A 16,011-nucleotide genomic window follows, 5' to 3' on the forward strand; every position below is an offset into this window, starting at 1 on the left:
TCTCATAACAAACATTTACGTCACGATTCCTTATCTTATCTTGATCTTCATCTGGTTCGAAGTGTCCACCAATCACGACACGAAACCTTATCTCTACCATCACCCATAATTCCATACGCGAACCAAAACACAAGAACTAAAGCCATTGACACATATGACCTCAGGGAAATTCCTGACATTCCAAACCCATGAAACCACGCCCACCGGAAGCATTTGGTTTAAAGTGCCCCACCAATCACAACACGAATCCTTATCTCTACCATCAGCCATAATTCCATACGCGAACCAAAAAAATCACCCATAATTCCATACGCGAACCAAAACACAAGAACTGAAGCCATTGACGCATATGACCTCAGGGAAATTCATGACTCATGAAGCCACGCCCACCGGAAGCATTTGGTTAAAAGAGATTCCCCTACTACTGTCACTTGGAGATTGAGAGCTGTGTTTTGGTGTTATGTATGACAGGATATAACCAATTAAATAACAATAATAATAAAAAACGGCACCACGACACTTCGACATTTCAAAAGTGTTGTTTCTAGTTTTGTTTCAGAAAATGTGTAAGCACCCATAAGTGGCATTTATCCGCCCATAGTCAAGATTTCCCTCTATTCAAATTTGATCTCTTCAATCCTTACAATTATTGTATCTATTCTTTTTTTTATTAAAAAAAAAGACAAACCTTTTAAACACATAGAACTATTATGCTCGTCAAGAGAGGGCTCTTACAAACATGCATCCCTAAAGTAGGATTCGACTCCACAACCTATTGGATAGAGAGCGAGTATGCTCTCCACTCCGCCAGCCAGGCCAGCTTTTCAATCTTTGTTTCAATCAGACATTTTGCAGGAGCAAAATATATCGAAATTATCTATTGTAATAACTTTATTCTCATTAGAATATAATTTATTAAACTTTAAGGTTTATGATACGCAAGAAAGTGTCCACGTGGTTCAATTTTGATTTCAAATGGAGTATTTTCATTGGCAAATAATTCCAATTAACAATAATAGTTCGCTTGGATAGATTTAATAAAATTTGTAAGTCCTTTCAATTTTGGTAAATTTAAACTTAAAAATAACCGAGCCTATTGCAATACTGTCTACATATACTTGAATTATTTTCAGCACTTTCATTTCAAGCGTATTTGAATCCATTATTATAAACTTTGCGATTGATAACTGCATTATGGATTTTTATAGTCCGTTGATAATGAGTGTGGTGCCACACTCTGAGAAGTTACTAATTATTATTATTATTCGATTTATTTTCAATTGTTTTGTTTCAGACTCCACCTTCCCCCAAGAAACCTCTTTCTCAGAAATCCACGGCCTCCCCTAAGAAGAAGAATGGAATGCTATCACCAGTTAAAACTCCAAAGACTCCTGGAACAGATCCAAGAAGTGAGTGTTTCATTTTATTAGAAATAAATAAGTAAATAATAATTAACCTAAATATAAATTTATATTTAGGTTAATATTCTGCATAGATTATTTGAAGAAAATGTCTCAAATTAAAGCATAGGTAACAGTAACATTATTGGCTTAACGGGTGAAGCAAAAGCTTTTCGTATTCCCGGCTATCTTAATAGAGACTGTGGGTGAGTAGAAAGAGTTTATGAGCTATATTGCTCGCCCTGAGTGGGCTAGGAGATTAATTCTCAGTGAGGGGGTTGAGGATGGCTTTAGGTCTTTTGTGCTTAGAATAGTCCATTGCATCATAGTCAGCAGCCAGTTGGATCAGTCTGTTAGGATGCACAGTTGCTTTTGAAAAGAATTTGGTTGCTATAGTCTGCATGAAGGTGTAGATATATGGGACCTCCGTGTCGCGGTGCAGTTGGACAGTTCGGATGAACCATGGAGCGCCCAGGATCATTCTAAGACACTTGTTCTGAATGCGTTGTAATTTAATGATATTTGAGTTTGAAGTATGGCTCCAGGCCAGTGAGGCATAGGTGAGTATTGGACGAACCATCAGTTTGTATATGAGACGTTTGATTCTGGTGCTCAGTTTACTGTTTCTGTTTATTAGCGGATAGACTATGATTTTTGATGTGTTTGCACAGAGAGTCTTGATATGGGAGTTGAAAGTCAGTTTACTGTCCATTACTACACCGAGATACTTGATCTCTGTTTTCCACTGAATTTTTGTGTTAAGGAGGAGAATATCTTCTTTGGGAAGCACTGGTCTTCTAGAGAATAAGACGGCTACGCTCTTGTGAGGATTCACCTGGAGTCGCCATTTGGCAAAATATTGTTCTATTTGCAGTAGGTTTTCTTGCAGTTTCTTGATGGCTAAGTGAGGCTTTAATGATCTGGCCAATATCGCTGTGTCTTCAGCGTAAAGAGCCTTAATTGAAGATAATGGGTTGTGTGGTATATCATGCAGGTATAAGGAGTATAGGATTGGTGCTAGTAAGGACCCTTGTGGAACTCCAGCTAAGATGTGTTTCTGTGAGGACACTACTCCACTTAATCTCACTTGCATGCGTCTATCGCAGAGGTACGTCTTGATGAGTTGAATGATTCCGATTGGAACACTGGATGATATAAGCTTGTATAGCAAGCCATAATGCGAAACCTTGTCAAATGCACTGGCTAAGTCTAGGAAAACAGCCCCAGTGCATTGACGCCAGTTAAAACCTGTAATGATATGTTCCACCAATCTGTGTATTTGTTGTGTGGTACTATGCAACTGTCTGAAGCCAAACTGCTCCCCAGGCAAGATGCTTAACCGGAGTACAGAATCTTGAAGCCTAGTAAGAATTACCTTCTCAGCAATTTTTCTGAGATTAGAGATGAGACTGATTGGCCTGTAATTCTGTGGCAAAGTGGGATCCTTTCCAGGTTTATGAATTGGAACAATGTACGCCAATTTCCAGTAGGAAGGGAAATACTCGTAGTGAAGTATGGAGTTGATTATGTTTGCCAAATGAACAATAGCTTTGCGAGGTAGAAGTTATATAACTTTGTTGGAGATACCGTCGGGTCCAGGAGCCGTTTTATTTTTGAATTTCTGAATAATAGCATATATTTCAGCAGGTGAGGTGGGTGTAATTTGAGTAGAATGTGTGGGAGCAGACTTGAGCGAATATCTGACATTGCGGTGTATCTTGTAGATATGACTAATGTCAAGGTGATCGTATGCGGGTTTATATTGATTTTCAAGGTGATTAGCTATTAAAGCATATGCATTCTTCATTTGCAACTAAATAGAAATTTATGTTAAATACTAAGAGGTGTCTTAAAAATAAATATTTTAAAACTTTTTTCATTTGAAAAAATTAAAAATATACTTAAAAATTTAAAACTATTTTACAGTTTCCAAATATTTTTATTAAAAACATCCACAATAAAAATATAAAAGCTTCTTAAAATGGTTCGTATGCTTCGTTATTTATCGAACTATTAAACAGAATGTAAAACAGGCAATGTTACTTCAGCAATTTAGGATATTAATTAAAGAGAAATATTTGTTTTCAGTATTTTAATTTTATGGATGCTGGTATTAAATATTATATTTTTCGTTATAAATATTGGAGCTGAAAAACAAACGTGATATTTATTCAAAAAGATTTAAATAAATTATTTATAAATTGTTTATATAAATTTGAATATTAAATTTTGTTTATTGTTCTGTTATAACGGAAATAATTCCCTCGACATTTTTATTCAGAGTAGCCAATTGCACTCCGAACTGTGTCATGTGACATCTTTCACCGGTGGAACACTTGTAACCCGTCCGCGGAACACCGGTTAAGCACCACTGCATTAGAACATAATATACGTGAAATAATTATTTTATTTAAAATATTATAAAATTAAGCTTAACGTATTATTCATTTGATTTTAACAACTAAACTACAATTTCTCTTAGAAATCACTTAACACCACGTAAAGCAACTGATTTTCATAAGGAAAAATTTCCACAGAAAATTATTTGCTTCTTAGTAAACGATGAAAGCGCCCTCTCACGGGTAGTTCAGAAAAATGTAAGAATTTCAAGTTCGATAGATTCATAAATAATCATCAAATTCGGCATTTTATGGTAATAAAATTCATACATATGTCAGGCCGACCTCGCGAATGTTCGTATTTTGTAAGCACGCGCGGTTTCTACGTTTCGGAAATATTTCGTGGGTGAATATCCGAAATTCGTTAGCAACCATACCACTGCTTCTCTATCCACCAAATCGGTGTGCCTGAAACTAATTTAATGACCCTCGATATATATGAATATAACGGAATTAATTTTTGAATTTATTTATTTCATTATTTATTTATTTATTATTAATATTTACGTAAATAAAAGTGGTCTTCGTGCAAATATCTTCATCACTTTTAGAAGCTACACGAGCGATACCTGGCGGTCATTTCATATAATCCAAATTTCCGATTTTATTGTTATTGAAAAATCTTAGCTGCATATCTTTCGTAAAGCGTGTTTGTATAAGCTGCGCCAATCCGTTCTATCGCTTCATGTGCATAACATCGCATCCCCAAGCGAGAGTTACAACACCATCAGGCAATTGTCACAGTGAGGCGGAGAAAACCGGAATGAAAAGTGAGACCCCTCGTCTAGTGTCGGCGCTCTGTGTGTAACCTATCACTACAGCGACAAAAACACAAGGCACTAACCGCTTTCCTTGGCCTCTGCTCCCACCCCTCCAGTTTATGCGGCACGCGCCTCGGTATTAGCGAAACCACGTGATGGCGGAGAATGGAGGGGGGGGGACACGTGTCGTAGAGGGAGGCAGACGACAGCTGCGAAAGTAACGCTCAACCATGACTGCAGACGCGCGCGCGCACACACACACACACACACACACACACGAAGTTTTCGGTTACCATAGCAACAGAGCCCGCACCTCTTTTCTCATGCAGTGGCATCCGAAACCATAGCAACGGGCATCTCCTCGTTCTCCGTAGTGGCATCTAAGAGCCGCAGCGAAACCGCAGATGTACCTGAAGTGCTAATTTCAGATGACATTTTACTCGCAGGGCTTTTTCGTCTATCAGTTGGGAAGGGACGAGTTCCAATACCCCAACCTCCCTACTCTTCTCCGCTTCTGGAATACTAGTGGAGTATTGACTTGACTGACAGATGGAGTTACTTCAAATAGCGGACAATAAATTGTACTGCGTAGGAAGGGGAGGGGAGGGGAAGGCTTAAACAATAGTGAAGGGACTGTTTTCAACACTATGAAACACGTCCCAGTCTCACATACCCTCAGGGCTCCATCTTAGATCTGATAGAAGTGGCATCTCTTGACACATATAGCTCGCGACAAGAAAATGACAAAGAATGGACCATTATTTTTTAAGTATTATCCTTACCCTACAGCTGGGCTATTTTTATCATTCTTGGGCGGATTCTATAAGACGTACCCAGTAATACGATAACAATGCTGTTCATATACGTTAGAATTTTTTTTGTGTGTGTTTTCTTTTATTCTTTGCAGAAGACAGTATCGCTATTTTTAGACTTGGCTCAGTCAGGACTTGATATTTATTAATGTCAATAGATGTTACAGTTTTAACTATGATGGGCGTTGCCTCAGCGTGATGGACGAACTAGGAGTCCACCCTTTTGCTGGGCCCTCAGGTCGTCAACCAGTCTGTTGGCATCTTGTTCGATTGATCATAACTTGACAATTTTTAAAATGACTGGATTTAAAGAACTGTTTGCTTATTAGGCTTTAATTATTCTTTAATAATCGCTCAGCTAATCCTGACTTAAGCGATTCTTTCAGTTGAAAGTTTCTAAGGTAATGGAAATAAACGATGGACTGAACCATTTTTATTTCCTGTTCGATGTGGTTACTGTTCCAAAGCAGCCAACCGCGAACTGTGGTGACAAAAGTGGGGAAGATTGCCCGCGCAGAAATATTTTAACGCGTGAGTGAGTGAAGTGTGACATGCGTTATTGGGGATAGCGGCTTTAAACTAGAATTTATAGACCGTTAAAACCGATTTTTTGTTTTTAAAGACAAAACTTTTGTTGGTGAAATAACGTCTAATGTTTTAGTGATAGTAAAGTAAAATTATAATTATTTTCGATGAATTCGAATTAAAGAATTTCCATTCCTTCGTATAGAAAATCGTATGAATCCGGTTGCTGAAAAAAAAAAAAAAAAAAAAAATCGGCCTAGCGCGATTAGAAATAAGGTTGTTTTAAATTAGTTAATTTTTATTTATTTTATTTCAATTTTTATAAATAATTTAATGATTTTCATTTTAATTGCTTAATATTTGTATTTTATAAATCTCAGTTTTTATTTGCATTCTGAATATTAAAACTATTACGTAATTTAAAGACTAACATTATCAATAAGCTTGATCCTAATTTGAGTTTGTTTACGATTTATAAATGACAAAACTTGGGCGAAATTTCGTAAAATATCAAAAATAAAGAAGGATTACATTCTAAACATTCGCGTTTAAATACAATCTTTATTTTATTTATTTTTATTTTTATTTTTAAGATGAAGAAAGTTCTAAGGCGTTAACCAGGCTTCTTAACTTCTCCCCTTTTTTCCCCCCTTTCTTGAAACTACGGTGAAAAACTTTTCTGCTGTAAGGAAATGATAGGCCGATGGCACCGGAGATGAACAAAAGAAAGATGACGTTCAGAACAAGAAACTTAGACGAGGTAAGGAAGTGCTGAGCACTTGGGCAGACCTCAAGACACGCAGAGAGAGATGGCTCCACCTCGATTTCGATTGGCGGACTGCGAAGATCGGGTCATGCACGTGACGAGACACCGGAATTTCCTGCACTGGGCGAATATGCACTTTTAGAAGCTCTCTTTTTCTCCTCTTCCCTGCTCTCTCTCTCTCTCTCTCGTCTCTCTGTGTGTGTGCGTGTATATATATATATATATATATATACACGCACATAATTATATATATATATATATATATATATATATATATATATATATATATATATATATACCAACACCATAAATAATAATATTTAATCATAACTAATAATTAAACGAAAGAAACCGCCGAAATTCTTTTTAGCGTTCGTGTGCTTGGAAGCTCAACAATACCTGAACGTATTTAAATGTAAACATGAACATAAAGTACAAAGCGAAACATTCATTTAGCTACTTTTCCTCTTTTATGATCCGAGTCTTCATGTTTAAAGCTACGGTTGGAAGGTCACTCTTCAAACTGAAAAGAGAAGCACCATTAAAATTCGACCGTTAAACTTTTCCTGTTTTTTGTTACTAAATTATTCTTTGTATGTTGTTTCTCAACGAAATATGCGAGATTGCGCAGTAAATATAGGTTATATAACTAGCAGCGCTATCTATGTTTTCAAATGTGCACTAATACGGGATTAAATAAATATCTATTCTTGAAATAGTATCTCGTTACAAAAAAAAAAAAAAAAAAGTTTCTTTCTTCCATATTTATTGAAGACCTTCAACTGGGAGTAATCTTATTAAAAATGAGATATGGATTTCTGCACCTCAATAGAAGTATTGAACAGTTTTGTAGAAGATGCCGATATCACACTCAACCAGCAGGGATTGACATAAGCTAGATGGCGGCTTATGGCGCAGAGTTCTTTGATGCTGTCATATGGCGATTCTGCTAGACTTGTGCAGGCTTTCGTGCTATGACTGTTTGAAATTATACTCATTTAGAAGTTTCTTTTATATATTTGTATCAAAGATAAAAGACATTTTTATTTATTTTTTCTATTTTTTATTAAATAAAAAAATAGAAGTTTTTATCCTATTCACGGGTCACATACAAAAATTAAAAATTCACTAAAAACAAGAAAAATAACAAAATTGGTTTGATTTCTTTTTTTTAGGCCGAGCGTACAATTGCATCATTATTGTTACTGTTGTTATGGTGCTTCGTTTGGCACAGTGCCAACAATCAGTAGGCTCGTTACATATAAGGCAGTAAGTATTATTGGTCGGAATTAAAAAGCTCTGTTTCGCTTCCGACGAAGGGAAGCTACACATTGTTATTTCTTCCTTTTCTTCTTCTTCCAGATTACAGCTATAAAGAATCATTTTCTTGCTTCATTGCTGTCTTGATGTGTCAGTTACATTCCGTTACTTTTAGTAATGAGGCTATTTTTCGTGTTTTTCTGACAGACGAAAGATTAAATTGCTTCTTGTTCTCTCCTTCTGTCGTTTTTTTGGGCTTATTTTTCTAGCTTTTTCGATTTAAGTCTCGTTGCTGCACAAGTCAGCAGCTATTTTTATCTAAGGAGTTATTAATTTTGTAAAGCATCCTGTCTTTTAGCTGGTTTAAATAAAAGACATGGACAATTGTCTTTTCATTTCAAGACGATATACATCCGCATCAGAAATGAGTCAGTTAAGAAATGAGCTAAGACAAACAAAATATTCTGACGTATTCACACCCGCATCCCCTCACTGGGAATTTCCTCCCTCTTCGAACAACCCCAATTTTATTTTTATAATTGTCATTTTTATAATGGATTGACAAATCAGTGTCAAGTTACAGTGACCAATATACAATCAAATTTTATAATTAGTGCAATTATAATTTTTTGCACTAAAATGAGGGAGACCCATTTTAGTGCTTGGGGAGATCACACTCCTACCAGGCGCGTCTCCCGGGTGGCATATGGGGGAAACCCAAATGGGTTGCTCTGAATAAAGAAAAAGAGTTGTGGACCAAAGGATGTAGTAGAGGCATGGCAAGCTGGCTACATTATTATGCCAGTAACTTTCATGAGCAGGAGAAAGTCTACAAACCGAGATAGTGCTACTGCGGATGGGACAGCCGACGCGCCTACTCGAAGACCACATAGAGTAGGTGAGAAATCATCAATGTGGTCAGCCAAGGACGTGAAATATGTAGCCACCCTCAACATAAGATCACTATACCGACCTGGAAAATTGCAATTAGTCTAGGAAAATTTAAAGACACTGAAATGGAGTATTTTAGGTTTATCAGAGACACATTGGTGCGGAGATGGATTCATAAATTTACCAGAAGGAAGACTATACTTCTCAAGAAGAAAAGATAGCACACACACAGAGAAGGAGTTGCATTATTAATTGAAAAGAAACTTACACACTCAGTAATTGAAATAAACCCAGTGTCTCCTAGAATAATCACAGCCAAACTTCAAGCAAAAGGAAAAGGTCAAACAATTAAAATAATCCAAATATATGCACCAGACAGTAACCATTCTCAGGAAGAAATAGAAAATTTCTATGAAGAACTACAACAGGAAATAGATAATCCCAAAAATAGAGAACTCATGATAGTGATGGGAGATTTTAATGCTAAAATAGGGCAGTTCACAGCAGACCAAAAGATGGAAATTCGGATACGGAGAGCTTAATGACAGAGGAGAACAATTACTCCACTTCTGTAAAGCAAACGATCTAATGATTACAAACACATTGTTCTATCAACGCCCTAATAATAAATATACATGGACATCCCCAGATGGTAATATAAAGAACTGCATAGACTATATCATCATAAACAAACAATGGAAAAGATCAGTAAATAATGTACGAACATTAAGAAGTTTTAATTTCGCCACTGACCACGAAATATTAACTGGCAAAGTGAAGATAAAATTCAACAGGAAAAACAATATCAGAAAAGAAGAAAACATCAACCTATCAAAACTAAAAGATAGTTCAAGCAGAAGTCGATTTTAGAACAGATGTGATTGAAATTAAAATCCTCCATCTTCCAGAACAGCAGAAAATAATGGGAAGAAGTGTTATCAATTGCAAAAGACACTCTAGGTACCAAACCAAAAATAAATAAACAGTGGATAACCCAAGAAATCGTAGTTACAATAGAAGAGAAAAGAGAGGCCAAGATACTTGTAAACCAACAAAACAATGAAGAGAATAGAGAAAAATACAGAGCACTAAAAAATAAAGTTGATAACCTATGCAAAAAAGCCAAAGAAAAATGGTTAGAAGAAAAAGCTAAGAAATGCCAAGAAGCATACCAATAAAACAACCTAAAAGTCTTCCATGATACTGTAAGAGAACTTACAAAGGAATTCTCAGCGAAAGCAGTAACAATGATAAACAACGAGATGACTGAAACCGCGAATATTGAAAATATAAGAAAATATTAGTCAAACCATTTTAAGACCATCTTCCACCAAGGAAACAAAACTACAATGCCAACAATAGAAGAAAATAATGACCATCCAAAAATTTTATAAGAAGTTAGATACGCAATAAAACAGATGAAAAACAATAAAGCACTAGACATTGATGCTATCCCTACTGAACTGTGGTCGTATGGAGCAGCATATCAATAGAATAATTAACAACCCTATTCAATAAAATACTACAAACAGGAGAGATCCCAGATGACTGGAGAACTGGAAAGATCATCCCAATATACAAGAAAGGAGACAAAAGAGACTGCAGAAATTACAGACCAATCAATTTACTCTCCCACACCTATAAAATATGCGTAAGAATTATACAAAATAGATAAAAAAACACTATGAAGAAATGATAGGCATAGAACAAACTGGTTTTCGAGGAAACTATTCAACAATAGACCAATTTTCGCATTGTACCAACTAGCAGAGTTCAGCTGGGAAGACCATAAAGAACTATATTGTTGTTTTGTGGACTTTAAACAAGCTTTCGATAGCATCAAGAGAAATCCTTCTTAAAATTCTACTAGAAAAAGCAATAGACAAATATATAATACAGTTTCTGATAAAATATTACTCTAAGACCAATGCAATAATTAAAAAGGACACACTCACAACAGAACCCATAGAGATCCAAAAAGGAGTAATGCAAGGATGCTCATTATCCCCATGCCTATTCAACATATATCTAGAAGAAGTTGTAATCAATGAGCCTGGAATCAATGTCAACGGCTTAAACACAAATAATATCAAATATGCAGATGATCTCGTCCTTCTTGCAAGAACCCCAAATGAACTACAAAAGTTGATCAACAAGCTAAATGAAACCTGTAAAACATATGACAGGACAATAAATATACAAAAGACAAAAGTGATGAAAATAGGGAGGAACAGAGCTACCATCTCAACCACCCTAAACAGAGAACAATTAGAACAAGTAGACAACTTCATATACCTTGGATCAAAACTAACAGAAACAATAGATGAACTCAAAATAATCAAACACAGAATAGCGATAGGATGGACCACCATGGGAAAATTACAGAAAATCTGGAAAACAAACAAGATATCTAAGCAAGCCAAAATCAAATTATATGAAGCAATAAGTATACCAACAGTCATCTATGGAGCAGAAGCGTGGACAGTTAAAAAAAAAAGAGAGGAGAAAAAAACTGCTGGCATTTGAAATGAAATGCTTAAGAAAAATAAATAGAACAAGTTGGATAGAAAAGAAAACAAACAGCACAGTCAGACAAGAACTATTGTATAAAAAGACAATAATAGAAAAAATTAGAAAACAACAACTGAGATGGTTTGGACACACTGTACGCATGGACGCAGGCAGACTTCCTAACGTCCTAATCAATACTTTTCCAACTGAAAACCGAAGACCCGGAAGACCAAGAATTACCTGGCTGAAATTAATAAAGAACATCTCGGGATGAAGAACATATAAGGAACTTTTTCGAACAGCAAGGAATAGAGAAGACTGGAAGATTCTGCTCAAGAGAAGACTCAACCCGTCTTAGACGGAAGAGAAGAAGATAATTTTTTTACAAAAAATTTATAAAAAAGTATAATAATAATAATAATAATAATAATAATAATAATAATAATAATAATAATAATAATAATAATAATAAATTAATGAAAATAGAAAAAATGTGAAAATGTAATTTAAATGCTAGTAATGTTTATTTTTGTAATGGATAGTCTGGTATTGGTGGCATTTCTTTTGTTTTTGTTTAAATCTTACAAAGCAGCTTTTGTTTTTATTGTTTCTTAAAATCCTCAGCCACTGTCTCTGGAGAATTGTTTCATCTTTCGTTCTCTCTTCTATTATCTGACGAAGAAATATTACGATCTGTTCATCAGTTGACGCCCATTGCTTCCAGTGACCGCCGTATGTGGGTCGGGTCCCAGGTGACCCACTCCAGTGCACGTTCTTCATCTTGCCTTTATCTTATTCTGTGGCATTCCCTTGGTGTCCCTTCTTTGCCAGGAGCAATCAATGACTGCCAAGGAAGGAAGCTAGCATCTTCAAGAAACTTGCACAGAAGCCACAATCACGTGTGTGAGTGTGTGTGTGTGTGTGTGTGTGTGTGTGTGTGTGTGTGTGTGTGTGTGTGTGTGTGTGTGTGTGTGTGTGTGTGTGTGTGTGTGTGTGTGTGTGTGTGTGTGTGTGCCCGAGACTTTAGGTTCATTTTCTACGCATCATCCTGCAACGGCTACGCAGTTGGCGAACACACCTCCCCAGAAATAAAGGTCCCTGTTATATTGATGTATTCTTTCGAGCTTTCTGTTGCCATGGCAACGCACAAGCGTTTGAATATTCGTTCAGAGGCCACTTGAAATTGCAGGAAACCCATTAGGCAGATGTCAGACATAATTTCGGCGAATCTAACAGCAAAAATTCGAGATCATGCTGCTGCCTCTCTAGTTTAAATTTAAATCTCTCGGTAGCAAGCCGACAACAACAACAATAATGAATGTATATTAACAACCCCCCACTGTATTTGAGAATCTAATTTCGTCGGTTTAAAATCCACATCATCGAGTGAGATGAAATATTATTATTAAAAATTCTTAAAATATTCTTTGAGAAATTTGAGAAGCCACACACACACACGTGTGTGACCGAGACTGTAGGTTCATATTCCAATCATTCATCCGGGAAAATGAATCTAAATATACATGACGAATTAAAATTTACAAAACTATTGGAAATTCTATCATATTTTTTCTTAAGCTATGTTTGCAACCTATTCGCTGCCTTTCTTGAATGGTATCTATCGATCTAGTGCAGTAATACGAGACGTGCGTCTCACCCTAACGTCTTCTTCACTTCCGGTCCTTCCTTCCTTCGTTTCCCTTGAAACATCCATATTTATGAAGGCCCATAAGAACGCGCTGTTGTTACTTGATGCAGGTGTTATGCCACTTTCGAATTCTACATGTCGTGAATGCAAAGCAAAATTCGTATTTTTCTTATGTTTTTTTTTTCTTTTCTGCTTCACCTCCCACATCTATTTCAAATCATGGTTAAAAGATAGATGGGGAAAAAAATCAAATTTTTTGTCAAGAATTGGTCAAAAATTCGGCCCATGTTGAAAAGAAAAAAAAATATTATCCTATAGACTATTTAAGCAGTAAAGTTTTCCTAGATTGTATATAAAAAAGCAATAAAACAGTAAAAGCAGAAACACTGAATGAAAACAATACTGAAAGGCACTAAAATTTATCACCTGATATAGAAACAAAGGAGAGAGTAATCACCTAGTACGCATGCTGCTTTTATCACGTGATTAGAATTCTTATTAACTTGCTTTCAGCGCAAATCTTGGCCAGTTTGTTTATTTCATCGCGTGCTCTCGTTACACGCGACTAATGCGCACGAAAATGGTTGGCCAATTAAAATCAAAAATGTACTTCTGTGTAAACGTTTGTTAATAACTTTTGGAAAAAAAAAAAAAAAAACAGTCAAGCTTATGTTGTAGTTAAAAACAGATTTACCTTTTTTTTTTTTTGGAACGAATTTCATAATTTTGGATTGTACTGGAACATCATTATTTAAGGTTACTATGATGTTGTAACTTTATCATAAATCTCCAGGCACGAAACATTTTTGTAAATCGATGGAAAAAACTCAACTAAATTCGTGTTTCTCTTGTATATAATATTTGTAAGTTTCGTGTAAATGAATCTAATGAGCATTATTAGGAGATGTGTCTGAGTTACCATGGTGAAGTCGAACTGATTGTAGACATTTGTCTCGATTTTTAAATAAGAAAAAAAAAGATTCACTTTATGTAAAAGTGAAAAAATATCCATTATTTTATATTCTTCCCCTCGCGATTTGCTGAGAGAAAACTAATTTTCATTTAAAAAGATAAATATTAAGTTTTTTAGAATCTACCACCAGTAACACGAGAACCTCAAGAAATAGGAATGTTTAAATAAATAAAACAATCCTTTGATACTAAGGGTACAATGGATTTGCCTTACGTGGCTGGAAGTATCATAAAAATAAATAATAAGGGATATAGTATTCTGTGCAAAACAGCAAAATTTGACCATGATCTGAGCACTCAGTTTGATCGTAATAACAGCGTCTGGAATATGTCAAAAATATGTTGCGCTTCGACGCCTGGATATTTCTTCTTATTTCCGCTTACTTCTACGCCTGCCCCCGTCTATCTCTCGGTTCCATTTTTTGCTATCTCTTATTGAAACCGCATTCTTCCAAATCAAGCCGTTTGGCTCTGTCTGATTGAGCCGAAGGGTCATTTACATACGGAGACAGTTTTCTTTTGCTTCCTTTAGATCCTCAAGGGATCTCTGCTTGTAAAGTCGAAATTCAAAATTAGTGCGTTCGACTAAGTAGCGCTTCTTTTCGCATACGATGTCATGCGTTCGCCTCGGGAATAGCATCCGTATTGACACTTTCCATTTGGTTTTTCATTGAAAGAGTCATCAGACAGGAAACGATGGTGAATAGAAATGCAGATGTCTGGAAAATGTTAAACAAACGATTTATTTCGTCTCTGCTTATTATTTATAGCATTCCATATGTGAGTAAAATTTTTTTCTCTTGCTCAGATGTTTTCTTTAAGCAATTAAGGAGAAATTTCGTCATGTGATAGACACTTACATGTACAACATGTTAAATTTGTAAGGCTTGCTAGCGGCATTAATTATTACTATTAATTTTCAAACGAACGACAGGGGCCAGACCATTAATTAGTGAGTTAACGTGGTGGTTTCTGTGTCCGCTAAATTTATCTCTCTCACTTTCATCAACCGAAGCCATATCTGTCCTTTAATTACCGAAGTGCACCGTTAAAACCGACTAACTACCTAATTAGTCATCAAGTCTCGCGAGGATTGCTCCCTGGCGCAGAGAGAGCGCGGATCAGCACTGTGATGTACACACTTTGGTGTTCTCAATGCAGAATTGATGTAGCTTGCACTTCCGGTTCTAGGTTTTCATTGGGAAAACCTTTGCCAAAGAGAATGCTGTCGTGGAGTATTTCGTGCACCAACTGATCTCTCGTTACAATTCCCTTGGCATTTAGTTTCGAGTGATGATATTTATCAAAACAACTCTTTCATTGAAAGTACTAATAAATCTATGTATATATCATAAATGTCCTTCTCTCACAATGGTAGTGGGTTTTCGAGAATAACAAACCGGCAATTTTAGACTATATAGGAAATAAGTAATAGTTCGACTCCTAAATAGGCGAAGCCTTGTCAGTGACAGAGAAGTATTTCTACGCATTGGTTCTTTCAACTTGAGGAACAGATCGAAGTTCGGATTCCAAAACATACAGCGTTGTTTTATAATACAAAAGGACACGAGTCCACCTCGTCTTCCAGATGTCGCCATCTTTGGAACAAGTACTAAAAGCAGAAGTACATGACGCTTTTACTATACGAAGATTATTTCTGCACACCGCATATGTGGCCTACTGGGACAATGCAATACTTTCCATCTTTCCATTAACTACTACATTTTCCCAGTAGGCCACACATGCAGCGTGCAGAAATAACCATCGTGTAATAATAGAGCAAAAGCATGTTTTATTAATTTTTGGTTAACTTTAGAAACAAATCGGATACGGAAAGAGTTTCCTCCTAATTCTCGGAAACTAAGTTCTCTTCCCATCACTCCTTCTATCCTGAAAAATAAGCATATCAATGAGGTACTGAATTAATTCTTTATATTTAAATTTTTCCCCGACCTCCAAGCGTAATTAATACTGGGCATGGTCTTCACTTTTATACTTTTCTTCAATTATAAAAGAGGACTCTCATTCACAGATCTAATTTTTACCGTTAATTACGACACAGAGTG

General features: G+C 35.9%; 1 protein-coding gene across 1 annotated transcript in view; it reads left to right on the forward strand.

Moving 5' to 3' along the window:
* Nucleotides 1-16,011, forward strand: part of LOC150096268 (uncharacterized) — a 170,682-nt gene that overhangs the window by 141,443 nt on the left and 13,228 nt on the right. The window contains exon 5 of the mRNA XM_090409017.1: nucleotides 1,295-1,409. Within this exon, the coding sequence (XP_090265143.1) occupies nucleotides 1,295-1,409 (115 nt within the window). The remainder of the gene's footprint in view (nucleotides 1-1,294; nucleotides 1,410-16,011) is intronic.

Source organism: Typopeltis vanoorti, chromosome 19, assembly GCF_054136105.1.
Source record: "Typopeltis vanoorti isolate ZY-2024b chromosome 19, IOZ_Tvanoo_1.0, whole genome shotgun sequence".
NCBI lineage: Eukaryota > Metazoa > Arthropoda > Arachnida > Uropygi > Thelyphonidae > Typopeltis > Typopeltis vanoorti.